General features: G+C 53.3%; 1 protein-coding gene across 1 annotated transcript in view; it reads right to left on the reverse strand.

Moving 5' to 3' along the window:
- Osbpl5 (oxysterol binding protein like 5) overlaps window positions 1–23,998 on the reverse strand; it is a 54,187-nt gene that overhangs the window by 19,227 nt on the left and 10,962 nt on the right. Inside the window, exons 2-7 of the mRNA XM_005351587.3 lie at window positions 11,130–11,286; window positions 8,918–9,000; window positions 4,386–4,466; window positions 3,953–4,054; window positions 3,418–3,621; window positions 1,740–1,824 (exon numbers count right to left, since the gene is read on the reverse strand). Of these exons, the coding sequence (XP_005351644.1) occupies window positions 1,740–1,824; window positions 3,418–3,621; window positions 3,953–4,054; window positions 4,386–4,466; window positions 8,918–9,000; window positions 11,130–11,265 (691 nt within the window). The 5' untranslated portion in view covers window positions 11,266–11,286. The remainder of the gene's footprint in view (window positions 1–1,739; window positions 1,825–3,417; window positions 3,622–3,952; window positions 4,055–4,385; window positions 4,467–8,917; window positions 9,001–11,129; window positions 11,287–23,998) is intronic.

Consider the following 23,998-nt stretch of genomic DNA (forward strand, 5'->3'; position numbering starts at 1 on the left):
AGGCAACAAAAGACAATCAGGGCTGTGGGAAAGCAGGGGACAGGCAGAACGGGGCCTCTGCTATGGCCCTGAGGTCCCCCCACTTTCTTCATGACTGTGTGCGTGTGTGTGTGTGTGTGTGTGTGTGTGTGTGTGTGTGTGCACCACTGTCCTGGGAAGCGGTGTGTGTGTGTGTGTGTGTGTGTGTGTGTGTAACAGATAAGAGGGTGTTGTTAGGAGCTATGGGGAGAGGCACCCATGCAGGTGACACCAGTGTCCGGCATGATTACTAACAGCAGGGCTTCCATCCACCCAATGCCTCAGAGCCTCCTATAAATGATACCTTAGTGTCCGAGGGACTCATGTGTGAGGGCCCCAGCTTAAGGTGAGATAAGGAAGCTTTTGATTCCTAAGCTTCCATGCTGGGTGTCCCCGGGTACTGTGGGCTTCTTTCCCTAACTTAAAGCTACACAGCCTGTTGTTAGCGAGCCCCTAGGGCTACACTGGGAAGCTCAGGGGATCCACCTGGTGCCCTGGAACTGCCCTCTTGTTGAAGGATGCCTGGGATCCTGAAGGGCTCACTGTAGGCTTGCTTTGAGCACAGGACTACCACCAGTGACACTGGGCTTTGGGGGGGGACAGTGAGAGGATCATGGGAGGTTACATAACTCAGGGTGAGACCTGGGGAGATCACTGTGGAATTGGACTAGACATCCTGAACGCTACACATCCTTAGAAACCCATTTGAAAGCCTCTGGCTCCTCCTGTAGGAAGCCTACCCTGATACACATGGGGCTGCAGATAATCTTCCTTGACTGTGGCCCCTGACAATCAGGGATTCAGTTCAGGCCTGCCATCTGTTGGCGGCTCACTGCTCAGACCCCCAAGGTGTGCAGGCTCTGTTAGGGCACAGGTTGTCTGTCCACCCCAGAGTCCAGCAGGACCAAGGTGAACAACAATATTAAAAGCATGACAGAGAGGGTGAATAATATTATTAAAAGCATTCAAAGCCGGGCGATGGTGGTGCACGCCTTTAATCCCAGCACTCGGGAGGCAGAGACAGGCGGATCTCTGTGAGTTCGAGACCAGCCTGGTCTACAGAGCTAGTTCCAGGACAGGCTCCAAAGCCACAGAGAAACCCTGTCTCGAAAAACCAAAAAAAAAAAAAGCATTCAAGATAGTCTGGGCAGGTGTTGGATATAATATATTTGACCACCAGGGGAGCCATAGCATCAGTAGTTAAGCTATGTACGGGATTCCAAGCCAGGACAGAGGGACTCCAGTTGTGGGGCCTTCGACCTCCAGCAGGGGGCACCAGCTCTGAGGTTTTGATAAGGAGCCATAGCCCTGGCTAGAGGCTGTCACCTGAAGGATTCCTAGTTACAGAGATGAGCTGCTGCTTGGAATCTGTTATCTAATTCAGAGAATCTGGACTTAGGGAAGCCCACATTGATACCTGTAACCTATTGCTAGACTACCTCTGGGTTGCCTGTTACTTAGTGTCCCCATCTGTCAAACATGAAGTATCACAGTAGAACTCGTTGGGTTGGTAGTGCTCAGAACTATCACCTGATTATCTCCATACAGCCCTGAGATTCTCAAAGCACTGGGGTGGCAGGTACAGCCAGTCCCATTTAATCCACGAGGAAACTGAGGCTCGGCTGAGAGGGAGGTATCACTGTAGGGCATTCAGTCTGTGACTTTGGGTAGTTGATTCCAGGGGACTCTTGGATGGCAGAAACAGGGCAGGTAGCACTCACCATCCGACTCAGAGGCGGCCCTGAAGATCAGGTAACTGCTGGGGAGTGGCTGGGTGATGGAGCCCACACTCTCACCTTTGGGGCCCTGGAAAGGCAGAGACCTACAGTGTCAGGCACTGGGCCAGGAAGGCCAGGAGGAAGGGGGCGGGGGCACTCCCCATCCCTTTCTGAGCAGGGGCCCCTCCAGTTCAGAGCCCTGATTACAGTGGCCACACCCAGCTAAGGCAAATCCTGGAGTCATAGTTGAATGGGAGCTTCAGAGGGACAGCTAAGGGCTGCTCAGTGTAAGGAAATATGTCTGGTATTTGGAGTAAATGTTTTGTTTTGCTTTCCTGTTGAGACAGGGTTTCACTATGTAGCCCTGGCTGGCCTGTAACTTGCTCTGTAGACCAGGCTTGGCATCAAACTCAGACCTGCCTACTTCCACCTCCGGAGTCTTGGAGAACATCTATACAGTCAGAATTTTCATATAAAACAGTTTCATTTTTTTCTTCTTTTTGGTTTTTCAGACAGTTTTTGTTGTTGGTTTGTTTTGAACAAGGTCACCCTCTCTATAGACCAGACTAGACTAGAATTTTCTTTCTTTTTTAAAAAAGATTTTATTTATTATGTATACAGTATTCTGTTTGCATGTGTGTCTGCAGGCCAGAAGAGGATGACAGATCCCATTATAGATGGTTGTGAGCCACCATGTGGTTGCTGGGAATTGAACTCATGACCTCTAGAAGAGCAGACAGTGCTCTTAACCTCTGAGCCATCTCTCCAGCCCCCGACTAGAACTTCCTATGTAGCTGAAGATGGCTTTGAACCCCTGATCTTCCTGCCTCGACCCCCCAAGTGCTGCCCACCTTTGGGTGATGGAGTGTCCTCAGCAGGCTGAAGGGAGGCTGTGCCGTGCTAGCTCAGTCATATTCATAAATTTTTGAGGTGCAGTATTTTTAAGCCACAGTGTGTTTATTCAGCTGTGATTTCACCAAAAGTGGAGAGAATACTCCTTTTAAAACTAACAGAAGCCCAGGCATGGTAGTTTGTACCTGCCTGTAATCTCAGCATTTAAGAGGATGAGGCAGGAGGATTGTCACAAGTTCTAGGCTAGCCTAAACCACAGAGTGAATTCTACACCAGTGTGGGCCATAGAGTAAGAGAAACCATGTCTCAAAAAACCAAACCAAACTGAGTGAGGTAGTACACTCCTTCAATCCCAGCACTCAGGAGACAGAGGCAGGCAGTGCTATGAATCTAAGAGGAGCCTCCATAGTGAGTTCCAGGCCTGCCAAAGCTACACAGTATCACCTTGTGTAAAACTACACAGTGTCACCTTGTGTCACTCCCACCCCCAAATCCAAGCAAAACATAAACTTTGTTGTTTCTCTGAAACCCAAATGTCACTAGGTTTCTCCTGGGGACCCACACCTGTCCTGATGAGTCCTAGTTGAACAGACTTGGGGATGAGGGATGAGGACTGAGCCAGGGACAGGCCCCTCCTCCCTCCAGACAGCACTGGATGAGAGACCTAATGTATAGCCTGGATCTGCCCCATCTCCACTTCCCACAGCTCATCACAGGATGCTCGCCCCCCAGGGATCCCTTGCTAGGGATCCCGTTTTGGAATTGGGATCCCAGGAGAAGCCCCCAATCCCCCTGGACCCCCACCTGGGCACCCTGTTGATCGGCTCACCTTTACGGCCCACACAGACTGGTCCAGCGGGTGGAAGAGTTTGAAGCAGAAGCCGTCCTTCTTGGAGGGGCGCTCGATGAGCTCGCAGCAGTGCAGCAGCACCGTGCCCACCCACTGACCCACCTTGGGCGTCTTGTAGATGAGCAGCACGCCTGGCTTGAGCACACACCACAGCTTAGTCCAGCTCTTCAGGGTCCCTCGGATCTGCAGAGGACTTCACGGTCAGGGGCACCCGTGGAGGATACCCTCAAGCCAGCTACACAGCTTGGTGGGGGTGACCAGAGGCAGGGACTGGGGTGATGGACTCCTGGGGCTGCAGGAACTAGGAGGAGTAGCCCAGACTTCTGGGGGGAGTGTGGTCCTCACAGCACCTTGACTTTAGACTCTGACCTCCAGATTGACCTATGAGGAGCTGGCTTCGGTGTCGGGTCATTTGTTATCATAGTTCAGGGTTTTGTAGTGACAAACATACGCGTCTCCCAAGTGCCACAGATGTCCTGGCCTACGGGAGCCCCTGTGAGTGGCACCTGCCTACCTTCAGGCTGTCAGCCATGATGACCACACTGGGATCAGTCAGGGCACTGAAGAGCTGCTTTGTGGCCCGCTTCTTCTCCTGCCGGTAGTTCTCCTTCTGGGCCTGCAACCAGAACAGAAGTGGGTCACGGAGAGCATGGACTGCCCCAGCTCCTCCCACTGCCAGCAGGGCACCGGGAAAGGAGGATGCAGAGCAGTGGCTCTCAGCCTGTGCATTGTGACCCCTTCCAGAAGGGTTGCATAGCAGATATTTATATTACAATTCATAACAGTAGCAAAATTACAGTTATGAGGTAGCAATGAAATAATTTTATGGTTGGAGGTCACCGCACGAGGAACTTTAACATTAAAGGGTCACAGCGTTAGGAAGGTTGAGAACTACTGATATAGAGGGTATGGGTGTCTCCTCCATCCTCACCCTGGGCCAGGCCCACCTTGAGAGCGTCCTTCTTGGAGACCCTGGTAGTCGGGGAGGTACATTCCTTGTCAGATCCATTGCATAGTCTGTACTCAGCCTGTAAGAGAGGGAACAGGGTGCTGGGGGTGTCGGTGTATGGTTGGGGCTGTCAGGGTCAGAGCAGAGAAAGCAGAGGGCCCAGAATAAACAGAAATGAGAAAGTGAGCCGGGCACCAGCACTCATCTCTGCTTCTGACTGGATGTGAGGACACCAACTGCCTCAGCACCCGCAGCCACGCCTTCCCACCCCACCCGACAGACTGTGCCCTTGAACTCTGAGCCCAAAGAAGCCCTCCCTCCCTTAAGGAGCCTTCATCGGACATCTTGACTCAGCAATGAGAGAAGAAACACAGTGGAGTTTGCAAAGAGGGTTTTGGTGGCAGCTTGGCCAAGGTGGTGACTAACTCCTAGGCTGTGTCAGCCCTAAGGATAGCATCCCTATCTTCCCTGATGCTCAGAACCACTCCTTGGTTCTGGGCAGGGTCAACAAGGAGACTTTAGGGTAGGGATGGCCACTGGCTCTGGGGGAGGTAGGTCTGGAGGGTCAATGTCTGCAGATGGGAGCCAAGAATTTGAGCCTGGGGCCACAGCACACTTCCTGGACCTAAAGCAGTAACTATGCAAAGAGCCATAGCCTCACAGATGAAGAAACTTGAGGTCTGGGGTACAGAGCCATAACTTTGTCTAAAGGTCACAGGTTTGGGGATAGCAAACTATGCCATGAATCCCACATGCCACCTGTTGCTGGGTCCCTAGGCTCTACAGGCGTGAAACACATGATACAGAAGCTGTCACAGGCTACTGGAGCTCACTGAGACACTGCCTCTGTGCAGCCTTGTTCCCACCCCATTTCAGACCCATGCATGTTTGTCGCAGTGTCCCCCAAGGCCTCTGGTCTCTGACAGAGAGAGAAGAGAGCAGCCCTATAAAGAATTCAAATACCGTGCCCTTGAGAACAGTGGAAGGTGACCATTTCTAATGGAGAAGGTCACATGGTTCTTCCCACAGTGTAACAGTGCTCACAGTGGGAGCAAGAAGCCAGGACTCAGCGACAGACAGAAAAGCACAGTGAGAACTCCAGGGACAGCCTCAACTTCCCCAGACAGTTTCTGCCAGATGTTGTGAGCCCCGGGTGTTGGAAGTCCCTCTGTTCACCCTCTCTAGCAGCCTATTCCAGTCACTTCTGCTGTAGATGCCCGATTTGGCGATATTTTGCTATCTGCTGCATCTTTCTGTTGGCTACCTACATGTGTTCTTGTACTTTGTCTTGGTAAATACTTAACACACTTTAAGCTGGGCAGCAGTGGCACACGCCTTTAATCCCATCACTTGAGAGTCAGAGGCAGACAGATCTCTGAGTTTGAGGCCAGCCTGGACTACAGGGCAAGTTCCAGGACAGCCATGGTTACAGAGAAACCCTGTCTTGAAAAGCCAAAATTAATAATTAATTAACTAATTTAAAAAAACTAAACACACTTATTCAAAATTCAAAACGTGTCTATCGGCTTTGGCTGTCCTAACTCACTCTCCTGCACAGAACAAGCTGAAGTGTCTGGGAAAAAAAAAAACAAACGAATATTTCATGATATGAAAATTATGGTGTGAGAGTCGGTTTTAATTGTCAACTTGACAAAATCTAGAACCACCTAGGAAGCGTCTCAGCGAGGGGCTCTCGAGATCAGGTTGGCTGTAGTTTTCTTAGCTGGGTTGACGGAGGTGGGAAGACCCAGCCTGGATGTGGATGGCACCAACTCCTGGGCTGGCCCTGGGCTGAATGGAAGGGGAGCACGAGCTGAGCTCCAGCCCAGGGGATTAGTCAGCTCAGCTGCTCTCTGCCCTTGACTGTGGTATGGGTGACTGTGGTATGGATGACGACTGTGGTGTAGGTGACCAGAGCTCCAGGTTCCTGGTGCCTTGTCCTCCCTGAAGTGATGGACTGTAACCTGTACTTGGCTCTGAGGGACAGACTGGAGGCCACAGGTTCATGGAGGCTGTAAGGGTAAGGAGTTGAAGTACGATGTGTGGGCTTTTGTGTTGGTGGGTACATCTGTACTCATTATTTTTTTTTTAACATTGTGTGTGTGTGTGTGTGTGTGTGTGTGTGTGTGTGTGTGTGTGTGTGTGTAGGTAGGTAGGTAGGTAGGTAGGTAGGTAGGTAGGTAGGTAGGTGGGAAGACAACTTGCAGGAGTAGGTTCTCTCCTACAGTGTGGGTTCCTGGGATTGACCTCAGATCATCAGGCACAGTGGCAAGCGCCTTACCTGCAGAGCCATTTCACCAGCCTGTATATGCATAGTAACCAGAACAGCCCAGCTGGGTGTGGTGTTACACGTCTTTAATCCCAGCACTCGGGAGGCAAAGAAAGGATGACCACTGTGAGCTGGAGGGCAACCTGGTCTCCATAATGAATTCCAGGCCAGTCAGGGCTACACAGTGGGACCCTCTCTCAAAGACAAACCAACTGACCACAACAGCTCAACCCATGGTGTCACCTGCAGAGAAGGGGATCGTATCATAACAAGTCTCAGAAGCATGCCTTGGTCACACAGCAACCAAGGAGCCATGCTGGAATTGAATCTGGCAGTCTCCCTTCAGAGATGCATCCTCTTAGTCGCAAAGAACATTCTGGATCATCAGAGGAAGTGCCCAGGGGCTCTGCTCAGAAGCAGTCATTGAGCTGAGGGTGAATGACAAAGCACGGGCCAAGCAGCAGGCCTCTAGGGACAGGCCCTGTGGGTACTCTGCAGAAAGCTCCCCAGCCTGGCCTGCTCCTCCACGTGGTTGGGTAGATGCATCTCTTCCTCAGCCCCCAAATGGCCTGCATAGAAGGAGGACAGCTCTGACCACACTGCTGGTGACAAGCTCCCTTGACTTGACCAGGGCTTAGATAGTCCCAGCCCTGCAGGAATTGCAGTTAGCTGTCTGTCAAGAGTGCCCCTGTGGGGCAGCTAACTCAGTCCCTGCTGAGACTAGCAGCTGGTATTTCTCAAGAACTATGAAGAGATGGGCAAATCAACCAATGGTTTAAATTAAAACACTATTTACAGAAAGAAATGGCCCAGTGGCTAAGAGCCCTCGAGAGGATCCAAGTTCGATTCCTGGTATCTACGTGGTAGCCTCCTAGGATACCAGGCACGCAGATGCACACATGTGCATGCAGGCAAAACATCCACACACAAAATAAAAACAAATACATCTAAAAAACCCCACTATTTACAGCCTTCCACCAGGCTAGGTTTAACCACAGAGAAAGAGGGGAGGCCAGCTGGGGGCCTGGGGTGGAGTACCTGCACATCAGAGGGCTGGGCCACACAGGGACACCTAGGAAATGGGAGGGCCCCTCAGAACTGTGGAATTTGAGGGTTCTGGGGAAGTGGCTCAATGACTAAAACACACACTACATAAGCATCCAGGCTGGAGTTTGGATTCCTAGAAGCAAGCCATCGAAAAGGAGGGCAGATGTAACCGCCTGTAATCCTACCAATTGAGAGGGAGAGACGGATTCCGGGGCAAGCTGGCTAGCAAGAGCAGCCAGAATTGGTTAGCTCTGGGTTCAGGGAGAGACCCTGCCTCAGTAAGTAAAGTAGAGAGCAATAGAGAAGGAAGGACACCTGATATCAACTTCAAGTCTCCACATGCATGCACGCATACCACATATACCAACGCAAACTTCGCATTGCACACACACATACATATGAGTAAAATAAGATAAGCTGTAATTGGGAACAAACCACACATCTGAGAAGGGCGAAGGACTGGGAATATATATATATATAATGCTTACAGCTCACTAAGAAAAGACAAGCAACCCATACGGAAGATAGGTGAGAGACTCAGCAGCATCCCCCAGGAAGATGCACATAATGCCATGCAGATCTGAGTCAACACGAAAACCCAGCCATACTGAGACGCCAATCAGGAAGGTTACAGTCAGAGACAGAATAGAAACCCTCAGTGCTGGCTGGGGAGACCTGAGGGAGGGCAACCGGGGACATGCTGGGGCTCACCAAGCGCACAGGAGTTCAGCAGTTCTTCAAAAATGGAACAAAGAATGTCTCAGAAGTCTACAGTTACTTTAGCACCTGGCAAGTTCACAGAGGGCTGTGGCCCAGACACATGTGTACACGGGTGCCAGCGGGAGCTGTTTACTGCAGCGAGAGAAGGGAAGCCACCAGGAAGTGGCTGCAGAGGGAAAGGCACAGATGAGTGTGGAAGGAGGGATGGAGCAGGCTAGTAGCTTGGAGGCTCCCCCTAGACAGAGGGGCTTCCTTTCATGGGGACTTCCTACTCCCCAGATAGTTCTGTCTGGCACATATCTCTTCTCAGGTCTCCCGGGCTATGCTCAGCTTCTAATAAACCGAGAGACAGAGACTAAACCCATGCAGCAAGGGTGTAGCTTGAGAGTTGAGGCTTTTCCTTTTAAGTATGTGGACCGCAGGCTCAGCCAGCGCCCTGCTGTCCCTTTAGTTAGGCTCCCTGCCTCCCAGCCCTCCCACAGACAGGCTCTTACCGGTGGCACCTTCGTGGCAGAGCCTGGGGTCAGGGGCTCTTCATCTCTGGGTTGTGACTGGCCATTGGACTCCATGTCTCTCCCTGAAAGACAGTGGGTAGGACTCCTCAGAGAGTGCCCTGGAGGCTGCCTGGGAGGGGCAGGAAGCCACCAGAGTGTTGTGGCCCTGAGAGGTAGAGTGAGCTTCAGCAAAGGGTCCCAGAGGCTCTGGCTAGGCCCTCACAACCACAGAAAGGAAACGGGAGGAGCTGGCAGAAACAGGGGGCAGCTGGGCTAGTGGGGTGTGACCGAGGCCCTTGGATCACCAAGCAAGCATGGTGCCCAGGCTCGGAGGCACACTGGTTCAAAATCCAGGACTCCGGTAGTCCCAGAGTCTTGCTCCGGATTAGCTGAAGAGGTGGGAGGGAGGCTTGGCACCTGGAACCCTGCCCTGCTTCCCTGTACTCTGCAGCCTGAAGGAGAGAGATGATGGTGGGGTGGCCTGAAGCCAGCCATGGGTATGATTTAGCTACTGTCACCCGCTGCCTGGAGAAGGTGGTGCTGTGGTTTATAAGAGGCCATGAGTCAGTGGTGGGGTGAAACTCTTCCTGAAGCCATAGGCCAGCGATAAGGGGAAGGAACAGTTGGGAGGCTGGGTGTTCTGTAGATCACCTCCCAGAAACTCTGGGAAGGGCTGGGCAATGGAGACATTCTCTCTAGAAAAGCTAGGACAGTGACCTAAGGAAGTAGTTCTACCCACCAATCAGAGAGCAGTAGCCATCTGAGGTCATCTAACATCCCAATCTGGCATGGTGACTACTCCCCCCATGTGACTGAGCCTCAGGAGCTCCCACTCTCTGTCCATGCAGCCCCTGACTCAGGCCTTGGTGACGGGGAGGCAGCTGTCCACTCTCAGGGGCCACATGCAGAAAGGCGCATACTGATGGGGAGGGATCATGCTCCAAGCACCCAAGAGCACAGAGGTGTCCATGTCACTCCAGTGCAGACATCCTAGCACTGGCTCTTTGCCGCCATACATATCCTGTCCACACCCCTGCTCCTGGGACCTCTTGTATTCCTTGAAGAGGGCCTGGCGCTTCCCAATCCTGCCCTGCCCAGTCATTCCTTCCACAGATCAAATCTCCAGAATCCGACTAAGGCTTGTCACTACCTCCTCTCTTTCCCTCCTCCCCATGGGGGAGCCCAGTCTTCCTCTTCTCTCCTCCCCCTGTTCCTGTGGCACAGGCGAATGAGGCCTGTGGGTTATATCCTAGGCATCCACCTTCCTTGTATGCCAGTGATTGTGCAGAGTGCCTTCCTTACTCTGAGCCTCAGTCTCCCCTTCTGGTGGCTGAGACTGTTGATGGCATGACTCTCCTTCCCTGTCACGACCTTCCACCTGTTTCCTCCTCACTCTGCACCCAGCCTTGAGAGGCGGAAGAAAGAAGAGGGCAGGGCTAGTCCTCAGGAGCAGCGGGATCCCACTTCCCACTCTTCAGGGACTCCTGAAAGGGAGAGCTAGGTGTGTTAAGGCTAGCTGTGACCTACAGCGTAGAGAGGGCTCAGCTCAGACTCAGCTATGGGTGGGCAGGCATGGAAGCCATAGGTCCAGAGGCTGTGAGAGCATTCTTTGTGGTGGGGTCCACATCCCAGGACCCAGAACTTCATCCACAAGTGGCGTGGAGGTAGCACAGACTGAACTGTTCCCTCCCAGGGTTCAGGACCTCTTGGAAGTGGGACATAGGTACTGATGTCGTCTATATTTTATAAATGGGTGGGGGCTGGAGAGATGGCTCAGAGGTTAAGAGCATTGTCTGCTCTTCCAAAGGTCCTGAGTTCAATTCCCAGCAATCACATGGTGGCTCACAACCATCTGTAATGAGGTCTGGTGCCCTCTTTTGGCCTGCAGGCATACACACAGAGAGAATATTGTAAATAAATAAATAAATGAGTCCCAATAACTGATCTGCAGGCACCCGGCTAGGGCTGGGTCAGGTGCCGGTCCTCACAGCCCCTGTTTGATACAACTGCCCTCTGCTGACCCTAAGTTAATCCCTTGTCAGCAAACTTGGTCCTTCAGCATGCTGTGTACCCTTTGCTCATGAAATCCTTAGTCTCCTTCATGTGGGAGCCACCCTCACTGGCCATGAAGGTCCTGGAGGGGTGGGACACCGGCTGAGCTCTCACAACTGCAGGGTCAGGGGGACCTCTGCTGCCCATGGCCTGCACTGACCTGGGGTGATGGGACCAAGCTCATTTTCGCAGCCCAGAACCAGGTTCCGTGGGAGCTTCCGGGGGTCAGTCTTCTGTGGAGTAGAAGCTGGTGGACACAGCGAGAAGCGGCGCCGGAGAAAGGCCTCTTCCTTCATGGCGTGGGTACTGGGAGGCTTCTGAAAAGAAGAAGAGGGGGGCAGGTGGTCAGACCTCACCTAAGGTCAGGGGGAGGGCTCCGATGAGTCCACAGAGAAGTCCTATCAGGAGTTAAGTTGGTAGGAGGCACTATAGGGAGACTGGGGTGTCCTCCACCCGCTTCTTCCATTTTAGGGCACATGAGATCCATGGCACTGCCTGAGTGTCTCTGGTCTTGTGTGGGTCCCTGGACTCGAAGTCCTGAACAAGCTGAGAAGGTGCAGGTGTGCTCTGACAGGTTCATACCAGCCTATGACATCACCCACCTGCTAGGAACAGCCCTGGGAACAGGAGAGGCCACAGGGGAGGAATGACAGCCAGCCACTCCCACACTCTCAGCCACTGCAATGCCTTCAGCAGGGCCCAGGGCCTCACAGCCTTACCCGAAACAAGGCCTGCCAGCTGAGCAAAGGTGATCAGCCACCTCCCAAGCCTTTCCCTGTTGACTGAACAGAACCCATCCAGTCTCAGCTACTCTTATACATGAGAAAACCACAAAGGCCCAGCTCCAGAGTTGCCTGACCAGTTTTCAGTCTACTGACCAGCTTTCCTCCTTGCCCAGCTTTCTAGGGACATGGCCTGAGCCTTTTAGTTGGCCAATAGCTTCCCAAAGAGCCGACTTTACCTCCCTTTTTCCCAATGGCCTGATCTCAAATACACATAGCTTTCCTGCTGGACCAGGAATGAACAGGGTACCTGGGGTGTCAATGGTTCCAGGGGTTTCTATCCACAGTCCAAAGCCTGTCTGTGGCCCCTGTCTACTTCTTAATTCAGCTGAGATTCCCTGGCTTGTGCCAGGCCCAGAGCAATCAGCGCAAGCTGGACTCTTAGGGACCTGCAGGGGCAAGAGGGCTATCTCTGGCAGCAAAACAAAGGGTGTTGACAGAGTTGGTTTGCCACACCTGGAGCTTCACTTTCTTTAGGGATTGGGGCAGGGTTTACAGTTTACTCTCAGGTATCCCATCAGGCCATCTGCAGTAAGTGTGTCAGGGGAGGGTGTATGTAAGTAACTAGAGGGACTCATCGAAAAGTGTACCCCATGCACACCTCATGTTCACTATCTTGTCTTCCTCACCTCTCTCCATCTACCTAATCATTCATTTACACATCTGTCTGTCCTCCCTCCTTCCTTCCAACCATCCACTACTCACCTCCCTATCCAGGTATCCATGTGTCAGTCATCCATTTATCAGTGTATCCATGCATCATCCACCTACTCACCCATCCATTCATCATCCATCCATTGTCCATCCGTCCGTCCATCCATCCATCCATTGGTCCATCCATCATCCATCAATCAATCCATCCATCATCCATCCATCCATCCATCCATCCATCCATCCATCCACCCATCCATTCTCTCATTCTCTCATCTTCCCTTCCTAAATATTTCCAATCAGTCAGCTGACCAAACTGGTTCCCACTTTCTTCTCATTTCCCCTACGCTCAGACACACGAGGTGGGAGGGGCAGTGACTACCCAGCCAACATGAACAGAAACCCCGCCCCCGCAGCCCCAGTACAATTCAGGCGTACACCCAGAGCCATGGGCTCTATAGCTGACACCTACAGGCCAGTGGTGACCCAGCAGCTTCCTTCAATCTGCTCGCTCAGCAGGAGGCTTCAGCTCTGCAGAGCTATCCTGAGGCCCCTAATCCCCTCCCTGTCCTTTGTGCCCTGACCATTAGAGAACTGCATCTGGAGGACACTGTCACACACTAGGTGTGGGGGGGGGGTACATCTCACAGGCCAGCCAGTCTCGTAGTCCTGAGCTCTGCCCACCTTGTGCCGCTGGCCCTCATTCTCCACTCCTTTCACCTACTGGACTCTGGCCTCTTCACAGTCCCGACAAACGCTGAGCCCGAGCATGCTGAACGACCTCCGTATGGCTTGGCTCTGCTCTGCTCTCTCTATGTCCCCACCCCTATTGTGCAGGCTGGGTTTTGTCACATTCCACTCAGGAAGAGTGTCCTCTGGGTGACCACTCTTTGGCTGCACTGTGTGCATTCTCTGCATAGCACTGGAGGCTCCTAGACACCCTCCCTGGCAGTTCTTTACTTTGTTAAAACTCTTGGGCAAGAGAGATGGTTCATTTCATAAAACTTGTGCTAGACAAGCCGGGGGACCCTGAGCTCAATCCTCAGAACCTGTAATCCCAGTGCTGGGGAGGCAGAGGCACGTGGATCCCTGGGGCTGGCTGGCCAGATCTGGAAGGCTCTAAACTAGTGAGAGTCCCTGTCGCTCTGAGGAACTGCACCTGAGGTGGACACACATATGCATAAGCACACATGTGCACTCTGTCTGGCAATGTCTTGCCCACCACGTGATCCCACCACCCAGGGAAAGCAACAAGTGAGGCAGGTCCTGGACAGGGACCTAGGAATGTGGGGCTATAGATGATGCCCGCGGACACTGTGGAGTAAAGCTGCGCTCCCTGAACAGCGTGTCTCCTACACTGGGCGCACCCAGTCTCCAGCTCAGGGAAGAGCTTCAGAGAGGTGACCAAGGCAAGGGCTGCTGTCCACAGTAACCACCACAGTCACTGTTTCTAGCTGGTGGCTAGGTATAAGGAGCAGTATTTGTAGAGTGCTTGGAATGGCTAAGGAACCATCCTACATACAGAGGGCCAAGCAGGGAGCTGTCAGTCAGCGCTGGGCCAATGGTCTCCTCCCAATAGAAGCTCTATGTTGTCAGGTCCTGGGAGCTCAGCCCCTATGTATGCCCACCCATGGGAGCTCCAAGGGAGGAGTGGGACTAGAAAGAAGCATGGATGAGGAAATGGAATGCTGACTCAGGAGGGCTATGTTGCCCACCTTTAGCCCATGAGCCTTCTGGGAAGTATCCTGGACTTTGACGCTAGGAACCAAGGTCCAGCCAGATTCTCTGGATCCCAAATTCTGCTTACCCAAGGCCACTAGAAGCCAAAAATGTGCTTACCCCAACTATTTTCTCTAACCAGAGTCAGCAAGGCCACCTCAGACCTCACCGTTACTCAGTGCCATCTGAACACAGCTGGTCCCTGCCCGCAGTTTTCAGGGCCCCTCCCCGCTGCGGAGGATGCCATTTTTATGTTTAGTTGTGTCATCCCCCTGCTCTCATGATCCTCAAGTCCAAGTGCACGAGGGGGCCCTGTGGGACCTGAGAAGACTATGGATCCTCCTTATCCATTTTCTCAGGGCTTCCGCTCTCTCCTGCCCAGCTGAGGGTCAGGAAGATGGCAAAGCAAGAGCAGGGGGAGGAGGCAACTGCAACTCTTACCTTGGCCCTGCCCTCCACACGGACCCAGACAGGCTCCTCAAATTCAGTTTCCCATCTAGAGCACAGCAGCCTGCCATGGCATCAGGGGTGATGCTGCTTCCCTGTTCCATCAGTGCCATGTCCCTGTGGACAAGGGTCTGGAAAGTGGGCAAGGATCCCCGCCAGCTGGGACACCTCCTACCATGGGGACACCACCACCTATGCCATCTACTTAAAGAGAATACCCCTCCATCTGAAACCCTCAATCCCCAATGAGGACATCCCTCCCAGCTGGGTCACCCTGCCAAAAAAGAGCCAGCTCACTGACCTCCGGCTGCCTTCCAAGCAGGGATCTGGCCTCCAAAGTACCACTCCCTCCACTGCTGACAGACGCCCACCTTCGGCCCAAACAATGGATTCTTTGTGGAGAAAGGTCAGGGCCACACAGGAGGAGGCATGGAACTGTGATCTGGGCCCAGGCTCGCCTGAACCTCAGAGGAGGAATCAGTGAAGTCTCCCATTCCCAGACTCCCTTCGTCCACCTGCACACTCAAGTGGATGGGGCATTCGGGCCTAAGTCCTTTCTGTCATCTTGCAGAGGCCTGGGGACCACGAGAAGGACCAGGGCTGCGCAGCTGGCCACATTCATTTTTCAGCTATGTGTAGAGTCTTTCTCTGAGTGGGGCCTCGAGGTACCTGCAGCAGCCAAGTGATCTCCCATGGCTAGCACTGTGGTCTTTGGGTAGCTTCCTTACCTACAGTCCTTAGGGAGCTGCTGGAGGGAGGCAGGCCAGGGTCCCTGGGGAGAGGTGAGGCTCCAGATGCTGTGGCTCTCTATCATGGGTGGAGACCTCCATCTCTAAGTATGTGCTGATGGTTCTGTCTGAACTGAGTCTCATTAAAGGCTATTGCGGGGGTCAACCCTTGAAACCAGCCCAGCGGTGAAGGACTACGGCCTACAAGCTCAGCTCTCTGCATGCTCACTGAAGAATTGACAGACTCTACAGAATGACTGCAGCTACCACTTAAAAGGCCTGTCCCCACCATGTCCCGTCCAGTCCCTGCTGTCCTATCCAACTGAGACGACTTTGATTTTGGACACAAACTGCAATAGAGACGATGCTCTTAGTGGTCATGCAAGCTGGCATGGGGGACTATGGAGGACGAGAGACGAGAGGAAGAACAGGGGATAGTGCAGCCAGGGAGAGGAATGGACCAGGCTTCGCAGGGACAGACAGACAGACTTTTGTGAAAAATTTCACTGCAGAGTCACGGTCAGCCCTGTACCAAGTGGGCATATCTGAGGGGCTCTCGGAGGGGGTTGGTATTACAGAGACGCCCCTAAGTTTAGCTCTAGTGCCCAGCATGCCATCCCCAGTGGGATGGTGCTGTAGGTCACTATCTACCCTGGGTGGCGACTGATGGAGCGACAGACAGCTGCCACTAGGTCACCCAGCAGGAAAGCTGGGTGAGTGCTGACAGGAATTGTTTGCTGACCTGGTCTAGCCACTCACTTTCCCCATGTAGGCTGTACGACTTGGATGGACCACAAGAAGACTGGAGGAGACAAGGTGGCCACAGTATCTCTTGCTTCCTCCCTAGTAGCACCAGGAACCCGAGGCCCAAAGGGTAGCAACTGCCAGGGCTGGCTCTGAGAGACCTATACACTGCCCAGACACCCCCAGCTCCTCCTCCCCCACTGCTTGCCCCACCCCCATCCACTGTTCACCCCACCCCCACTGGGGACTCCTGTCTTGGGGAAGCTCGTGCTTCCTGGATATGGTGGGCCTGCTTGGACTCTGGACATGGCTTCTGCCCCTCAATCAGAAAGAAGGATACTAAGGACCCAGCATGCCAGTATCTCTAAGATGGTAGGTGATCTGGCTAACTGTATGAGCCTGGTGTCTGAGACCAAAGAAATTGCCAGAGGGACCTCTGCTGCCTGCTGTCCCCATACCAGTCCTACCATGTGATCTGTGGGTGCCCGGCTATCCCACACATCTAGAAGCTACCACCTGTGGGGTGTGACAAAGTCAGACTGGCCCAATACTAGGGAGCAAGGTGGGGTGAGGGTCTCTCCACACTGCCAAGCATGGCCGCAGGGATCCTGTGGCAGGTCCCCAAAGTGTACTGACCTTAGAATGTGAAAACTGTCGGAAGCCAATGGAGACAGACACCCCATACTTTCTTCATCTCTATCTGCTGAGTGTCAAGGATCACAGGTGTGGGACCCTGGAAGTGTTGTGGGAGTCTAGTCCAATGTCAAACACTGAACAACACCCACATCAGACGTGCCTACTCAGGTCCTAGTGGTACTCAGGGGACAGGGCCGGTGATACCACATGGTAACTAAGGTCTAGTCTTGACCCAGTCCTAGCTCTAGATCAGCTTGGGGAGGCTTATAACATATGTTACAGAATAGCCCCAAATTACCTCCCATCCTCCCTTGCCCTCTGGTGCCAAGAGGCATCCCACCTTGAGAGGGTTGAGGAAAGATTTGCATAGTTGTGCATCTGGGCTGCAGTGGAACTTAAAACCAAGAACCCACTATTCCAAAAGTTTGAGGGGAACTCCCAAAAGCACCCCTCTAGGGCTCCACCATGCAGCAGCTCCCCCCTTTGTGTTCACCTGGTCACAGGTGCTTCACGTTAGCCTGGTCCAGTTTTCTATCAAACTGTCCTCTCCCTAGACATCCTCCTCTTCAGGAAATAAGCTTCCAGACTGGGGAGTGAGGAGCCCCTCCCCCAGATGTAATGAGCAACAAGTTCCTCACTTGCTGGAGGGGTAAACTGAGCCCCCTGACTCCATGAGCTCACATGCCCCCTGCCAAGCTGGAGCGGCTCTCCCTGAGAGGCTCCTGCTCACCTGGGCTCTCTCTCACCTGGCGTGGTCAGAGTTCTAGCTTCTTCCATGCAATGCTTCAGATCCCACATGTCCTTCTGCCCTATTCCGTGGGCCGAGTCACACAGTCCCCTCTGTTGTCCACCCCATGAGAGGCTTTCAGAAGGGCCTGGAGTGGACACAGGACCTGGGAGCTTCACGCAGCTTGGGTTGTCAGGGGGAGGGTTACACTGTGAAATGCAAAATGCCCACAGGGCAAAGCTGCCACTGATACTTAGGTTTGGCAAGTTCAGTCTCATCAACAACTCTTTCGGGAGCCACCCCTGCGCTCCTGCCCCTGCTTGCTGAGTATGGCAGATGCCAGGCAGGCAGCAGGCCCCTCCCCTTCTCTACCTCCCATTGCCCAGAAGGATTCTGGTGCTTGCAGTAATAAAGACCCTGGAGATTTAGAGATGGCTCAGGAATTAAAGTATTTACTGTGCAAGCATGAGAACTAGAATTTTGGTCCTCAGAAACACATGTAAAAGCCTGATGGGTGTTTAGTATCCCATCTGTAATTCCAGCTTCAGAAGGCAGAGACAGGGGATTCCCAGGGCAAGCTGGCTCAAGGAAGATTAGCCAAACACACCAGCTCTGGGTTTGATTGAGACCTTCCTTCAAAAAAAAAAAACAAAAAACAGGTGGAGGAGTGATCAAGGGTGATTCCTGATATCAACCTCAGGCTTCCACACAGTAACTGCACACGTGTACACACATTCACATATACAAAAAAAAAATACATGCACACATGTCCAACACATGTAAAATAGGGAAAACGAAGAAGAAAGGGGGAAAGGGTCCAGAGGCTTCTAGCACTCTCTCCTGCCTTCTCTCCATTTGACAGATGTGGTAACTGAGGCACAAGCAAACACTGAATCACACACCCCCTCTAGATGACTGCCAGCATCTGTGGGGACCACCAACCAGACCAAGATGGCCCAAAAGAAGAGCTTTGGGTGCAGACACCTGGGGTCCACCTCCCTCCTTGCTCTGTTCTGCTACCACCAAAAACTCAGGGCCCCCTCTCTACTTGATGCTCAGGGGACCCCACCCACAATCCTCCCTCAGGCTTCACGCCTGGTGGTTAGTTCCTTTCCAGTTTTCATATAGGGAAACTGAGATACAGGAAAAAAGAAGTCAATTGAGTCCTACAGTTTGATTCAGGGCTGGTGCCGGAGCTGGAGCTGGAGCCGGAGCTGGAGCTGGAGCCGGAGCTGGAGCCGGAGCCGAAGCCGGAGCTGGAGCCGAAGCCGGAGCCTCCCTGCTCTGCCAGCCCAACCTCCTGTACTCACCTGAGGGCAGGGTCTCCCACGGCCGCGGCCTCAGCCCTTAGCCTCTCTAAACACTCCAGAAACTGACTGGCAGCCTGACTGGGCTGCTGCTGGAACCCAGGCAAGCGAGAGGTGACGGGTAGGTGCAGGACCCTCGTGGATAAGCAGCTGTGGCAGCCTTGGGCCCCATACCCTATGCTGCGGGTTACAACCTCAGCTGGCCCCTCCCTGTGCTTTGTGGGGAAACTGGTTCCGTCAGTCAGGTGAAAGCTACAGTGAAAGCTGCAGGCCCTTCTGACAGGTGGGTGGGGCCCAGTACAGCCAGGTGCCATTCTCCACCACACCCCAAGACAGGCATAGTGTTTGTGTGAGGGGTGACCAGCCTGTAGGTCTTGGTTCTGGTTTCTCGAGTCGCAGGCCTCTGAACCCACTCCCCAGCTCCAAAGGCCCACAGGTGGGTGCATGGGTTTTCAGGTGGAAGAAGGAACTGACCGTAGGGCCTGCCTGTCCACTCTGGACTATCTCTATGGAGGGCTCAGCATGCTTCCTGGCAGGGGTTCCAGGGACCACTGTGCAGCTGCTCTCCCTCCATCTTCTTAGCCCAGTCTAGCCCTCTCCTCTTCTTGTCAGAACCATCAGAAGTCCCAAGTCAGTCCCTCCTGAAGAAGCTCTGCTCCCGGTTACTCAGATGGATCAGGGTAAAGATTACTCCCTGCTACCATAAGGACACACCATTGGTCATTCCACTAAGCATGCCAGGGACCTTGGCCTGACTCTCCCACTCTTTAGCAGAGTCCTGGAGGGGCAGAAAGACAGACCACTTGAATAGTGAACCACAAGAGACTCCCAGTCATCTGCCATGACTGGCTAGATGCTTGGCCAGTTTACGAGCACCTGAGACATAGAGGGGTCCAGAGACACCCCACCCCCGCAGTGGTCCTAAGTCCCCAAAGCTATCAAGGCTAAGAAATAGTGCCAGAGGAGAAGCGAGAAGGCATGGCTCGTCCTTAACATTCCCAGGCCTAAATTTGGATCTGTATGCTGACATTTTGGTCACACTCTGAAATGACAAGTTCTAAACCAGAAGCACAGCCACAGGCCCCGTGAGCAGCAGGCGACAGGTGAGAAGAGAGAGAGATGCTTGCAGGCTGTGATGTAGAGACCATAATGGGTCCCTGGTCACATCACACTCAACCCTTCCCACCCCCAGGAGTTTTAGGGACACACGCCTCTGAGTCTGATGCTACAGCCCACTATCCCTGTCTTTGGGGACGGTTCCTTAGGAAGTGAAGCCTTCTAGGCACACAAGACCCAGGCCCTCAGCTTCCTTCTGATGGAAAACCTAGTTGATGGGGGCAGGGCCTTCCTTGGCCTTGACACCAGCTTCCCCAAGAGGGGGTGCGTTTCTTTGTGGGGCAGCTTTGACAAAGGACCACAGACAATGACTTAAAGGTTTATTTGATCATGGGTCTGGAGGCCCCAAATCCAAAATCAAAGTATCAGCTGAGTCACAATCCCCTCAAGGTCTCCAGGAGAGGGACCTGCCTGTGGTTGCACCTTCTGGGCACCCTGGGCATCTCCAAGCGTCTAGTGCATCTTCCGAGAATTTATGTGCTTCTTCTTTTGAGGACTCACTGGTTCTCCATTCTCCCCCAAATCCAGGCTGATCTCCACTAAGACCCTCATTCACACATGCAAAGATCCCATGTCAAGTAAGACCACCTTCAGACACCTGGGACGAGGGTTTGGGCATATGTGGGGCAATATTACCCTACACCCTACAAGGAACTTCTGGGGCATGGGGCCTGGTGGAGTCCTTGGGGGTGAGGGGTCAGCTCATCACCCTTGGGAGGGAACTCCGGCTGAAAGGAGGCCAGCTGGGGGCTAAGTCTAGAAAAAAATACCTTTGTGGAGACAGCACGGAGTCCTGTAAGGAGGGAGACGTACCAGGGTTGAGGCAGAACAGGATCAAAAAAGCTCAAGGCCAGGGGTGTTGGGGAGACGCAGCCTAGGTTCCCACTGCCAAGCTCCCCATTTATCTTCCACGATTATGCCAAGCTCCCCTCACTCAGATTAGGCTGGGCCATGCCCTGTGGCCTAAATGTAGCAGAGTCAGGGTTCTGGGACAGCCATGCCCAAGGTCCCTCTTTTCATGTCTACCCTGACATGATACCACCACAGCACTACTCCTCCAACCTCCACAGTTCCTCAGACAAAGGCCGTTCAGAGCTTGGGGTCAGCCCAGGGAACAAGTAGCAAGCAGCCACAAACAGCCACGGCAGCCACAGCAGCCACGTCAGCCACAAACAGCCAGAGCAGAAGCAGCTGCAGCCACAGCCACATGGGACTCTTCCATTAAAGGTGAATGGCTAGTCTAGGCTCCTGTGCTCTCATTTGGTTCTGGGGTCACGAGAAACAGGTGCTGCCAAGATGCCCATGGTATAAACATAAATTGGTAAAGTTGTGGCTGCCTAAGGTTCTGGAGGCCCTGTCTCAGCACACAGGTATATTCCAAGAAGAAGAGCCTCCTGTGCCTTGTCTATCTGCCTCTTAATCAAACAATCTATCTCCCAAGGACTGTTAACAGGTGGCCACAACCTCACTCTGGTGCTAGGCAACTGGAGCCTAAGGGCCAGCTGTGGTCGTTACTGATGAGCTCTGTATGGTAGCACAAGTTCCTTGCTTCCTGCTTCCTCTCGCCCACCCTCACCACTCATGACCCTTTTACTGTACACACACACACAGAGGCAAATGGGCACACAAGCATGTGTATGTGCGTCACATCAGAGGTGCCAAACGCCTCAGCCATCTGCTCTGTTGCTGGTGCCGGAGCTGGAGCCGGAGCATGTGTATGTGCGTCACATCAGAGGTGCCAAACGCCTCAGCCATCTGCTTCTGTTTCCTCTGCTGTGCTCGGGGCAGGGGAGCTGTGTGGCTGTGAGCAGCCATCAAGGCAGCTTCCTCCACAGAAAGCCAGTGAAAACCTGGTCTCAGGGGTAGAGTCCGGGTCCCCAGGGAGCAGACAGTGCAGTTTGATTTTCCTTGTTTGGATGAGGGCTTTTGGAATTCTGTTTTTCCATTCCCAAGGAAGTACGCTGATGCAATGGCTGCTGTTTCCTCCTCCCAGGTTGTTCCTCTGGGGCAGAGGCTCAGACCAAGTGTCTCAGAGCTTAGGAGGGGCCCAGGAGCACATCCAGCATGGCCAGGCTGGCCACTTAACACAGGAGTGTGGACTTGGAGAGGTAAGCTCAGGTCTCCCTCAGGGACAAGACAGTGTGGAATGCTGAGGCTCAATCAATGCCTGTGCCCATTACCACAAAACACAAAATCCCTCGGGCAGCCTCTCCCCTTGGGGGCATCTCCCGATCAGTTACACTAACCCTCCTTCCCAGCTCCTTGCCCACTGCCTGAGAAGCCTAGGTCTTGCCCCTGTCTTCATTGCTCGTATCAGTAAATAAGATCGCACACTATCACACCCCAGTCCCCAGCCCAGGACTGATTGCCGCTGAGTGGTGTTGCTAGTGTAGCAACGCTCTGTCCCAGGGCCCAGCCCCTTCCTCCACCGATTCCATCAGCTGGGTCTGCAATGCTACCTCTTAGTTCATCTCCCTCAGAGTCTCAGGAGCTCTTGACCACTGCCTAAGGGTATAGAAAGTGGTCTTTGTCCCTCCAAGACATATATCTAAGTCCTAATCCAGAGTATGGTGTCTTTGGGAATAGGGTATCTGTAGAGGTAACTAGTGAAGAGGTTCCTAGAACTGGGGACCTGTTGGTGACAGAACGGAGACAGACACAGAGAGTGACGTGAAGATGCAGAAGGGACTAGAGGGTTGTGGCTGCAGCTTAGTGACCCCAGGTATTCAGAAGCTAAGGAATTAGGATGGTCCCTCCCTGATGGTCCACAGAGGCAGCCTGCCCTTATTCCCACACCGAGGAAAGACCACACAAAAAGGCATTTCTACTGTCTTGATATCCAGTGTCTGGTCCTCTGTGGTGGTGGCCCAGGATGAGGACATAACTAGGTGGGGGAACCCTGGCTGAAAGGAGTGGACACTCCCCACCCTCATTGTGTGACATTAGAAGTCTCTGCTTCCAGATAAAGTCACTGCTGCGCTAGGTGACCCACTGCTGCACTCAAATCCAGCTGTACAGCCTGTCCCATCGCAGGGGCTCCCCAACAGCCCCTCGCCTCTCCCCACAGAGAAAAGAGGGGCTGGAGGTGAGTTTTCATTCTGATTCCCTACTTAGCACTAAGCCAGATCTCCTGCTCCTCTTTGATCCACTGCTGCGCACCCGCCTGGCATAACCCAGAGGGAAATCAAGTCGCCTCAGAGAATTGTTGTTGGTGCTGCAGGGGCCATCCCATGTCTAGGAGTCGGATGGTTCTCAGGGCAACGTGATGCACTGGGATGGCTGAGTTCCTAGCAGGCAGGACGCAGACTGTTCTCTCCCAGGCCTCACATGCAGGGTGAGGCCCCTGGCCTGGTCAGCTCCCAGCCCCTGCCCACTCCTAGGGAAAGGCTTGCACTCAGAGCTCTCAGAACCAGCCCCCGAAGTCCCTCTTTTCTCCCTGCCAGACTGAATGTGTCCCTGTCACCTGCATTTCCTGATGACACTGGCAGCTTGGGTGGCCTCACCCAGCCCAGTCAGGGAAGCATGAGATCTGCCCTTGAGCTCTTCTGGTCTCTGGACGCCATCAAGGAAAGGGGGCTGGCTCCCATGCCTCCAACCCACTCCTCCCTCTCATCTGTTAGAGACACTGGTCCTGGCAAAGCCCGTGGCGGATGAGCTAACCTAGGAGTGTTTGGGGCCAGTCTGGACTACATGGTCAGAAAAAAAAAATGATAAAACCACCTCAAAAATTACAAACCAAAAAAAGATAGTAAGCATTCAGTGGCTACAATATAGATAGACACAGCACAGCTAGGCACTGGGCTCTTGGATGTGATTTAATTAGCCATGAGGCACACAAGATGCTAGCCAAGTGCAAGGGCACTTACTTGAACTTGGAAAGTTGAGGCAGGAGGATCCTGCGTTTGAAGCTAACTTGGGCTAGATAGTGAGTCCTGAGTGGTCGGGCTGCCTTGAACCATCCCTTTGTGAGCAGGACTCAGTGGCAACATGTGGTCTTCCTAGGTTAGCCACATACTGTTCAGCCATATTCCTCCATGGCTTCCTCACCCCAGACAGGTCCTGAGGGCAATCCCAGGGCAGCCCATCTCAATACCATGGCTAGACATCTTTTCCTCCCTCGTGGTTCCATGTGTGTCCCTCAGGAAGCCGTGGTGCTCAGTCCAAGAGGACAA

This window comes from Microtus ochrogaster, chromosome 8, assembly GCF_000317375.1.
Source record: "Microtus ochrogaster isolate Prairie Vole_2 chromosome 8, MicOch1.0, whole genome shotgun sequence".
Classification (NCBI taxonomy): domain Eukaryota; kingdom Metazoa; phylum Chordata; class Mammalia; order Rodentia; family Cricetidae; genus Microtus; species Microtus ochrogaster.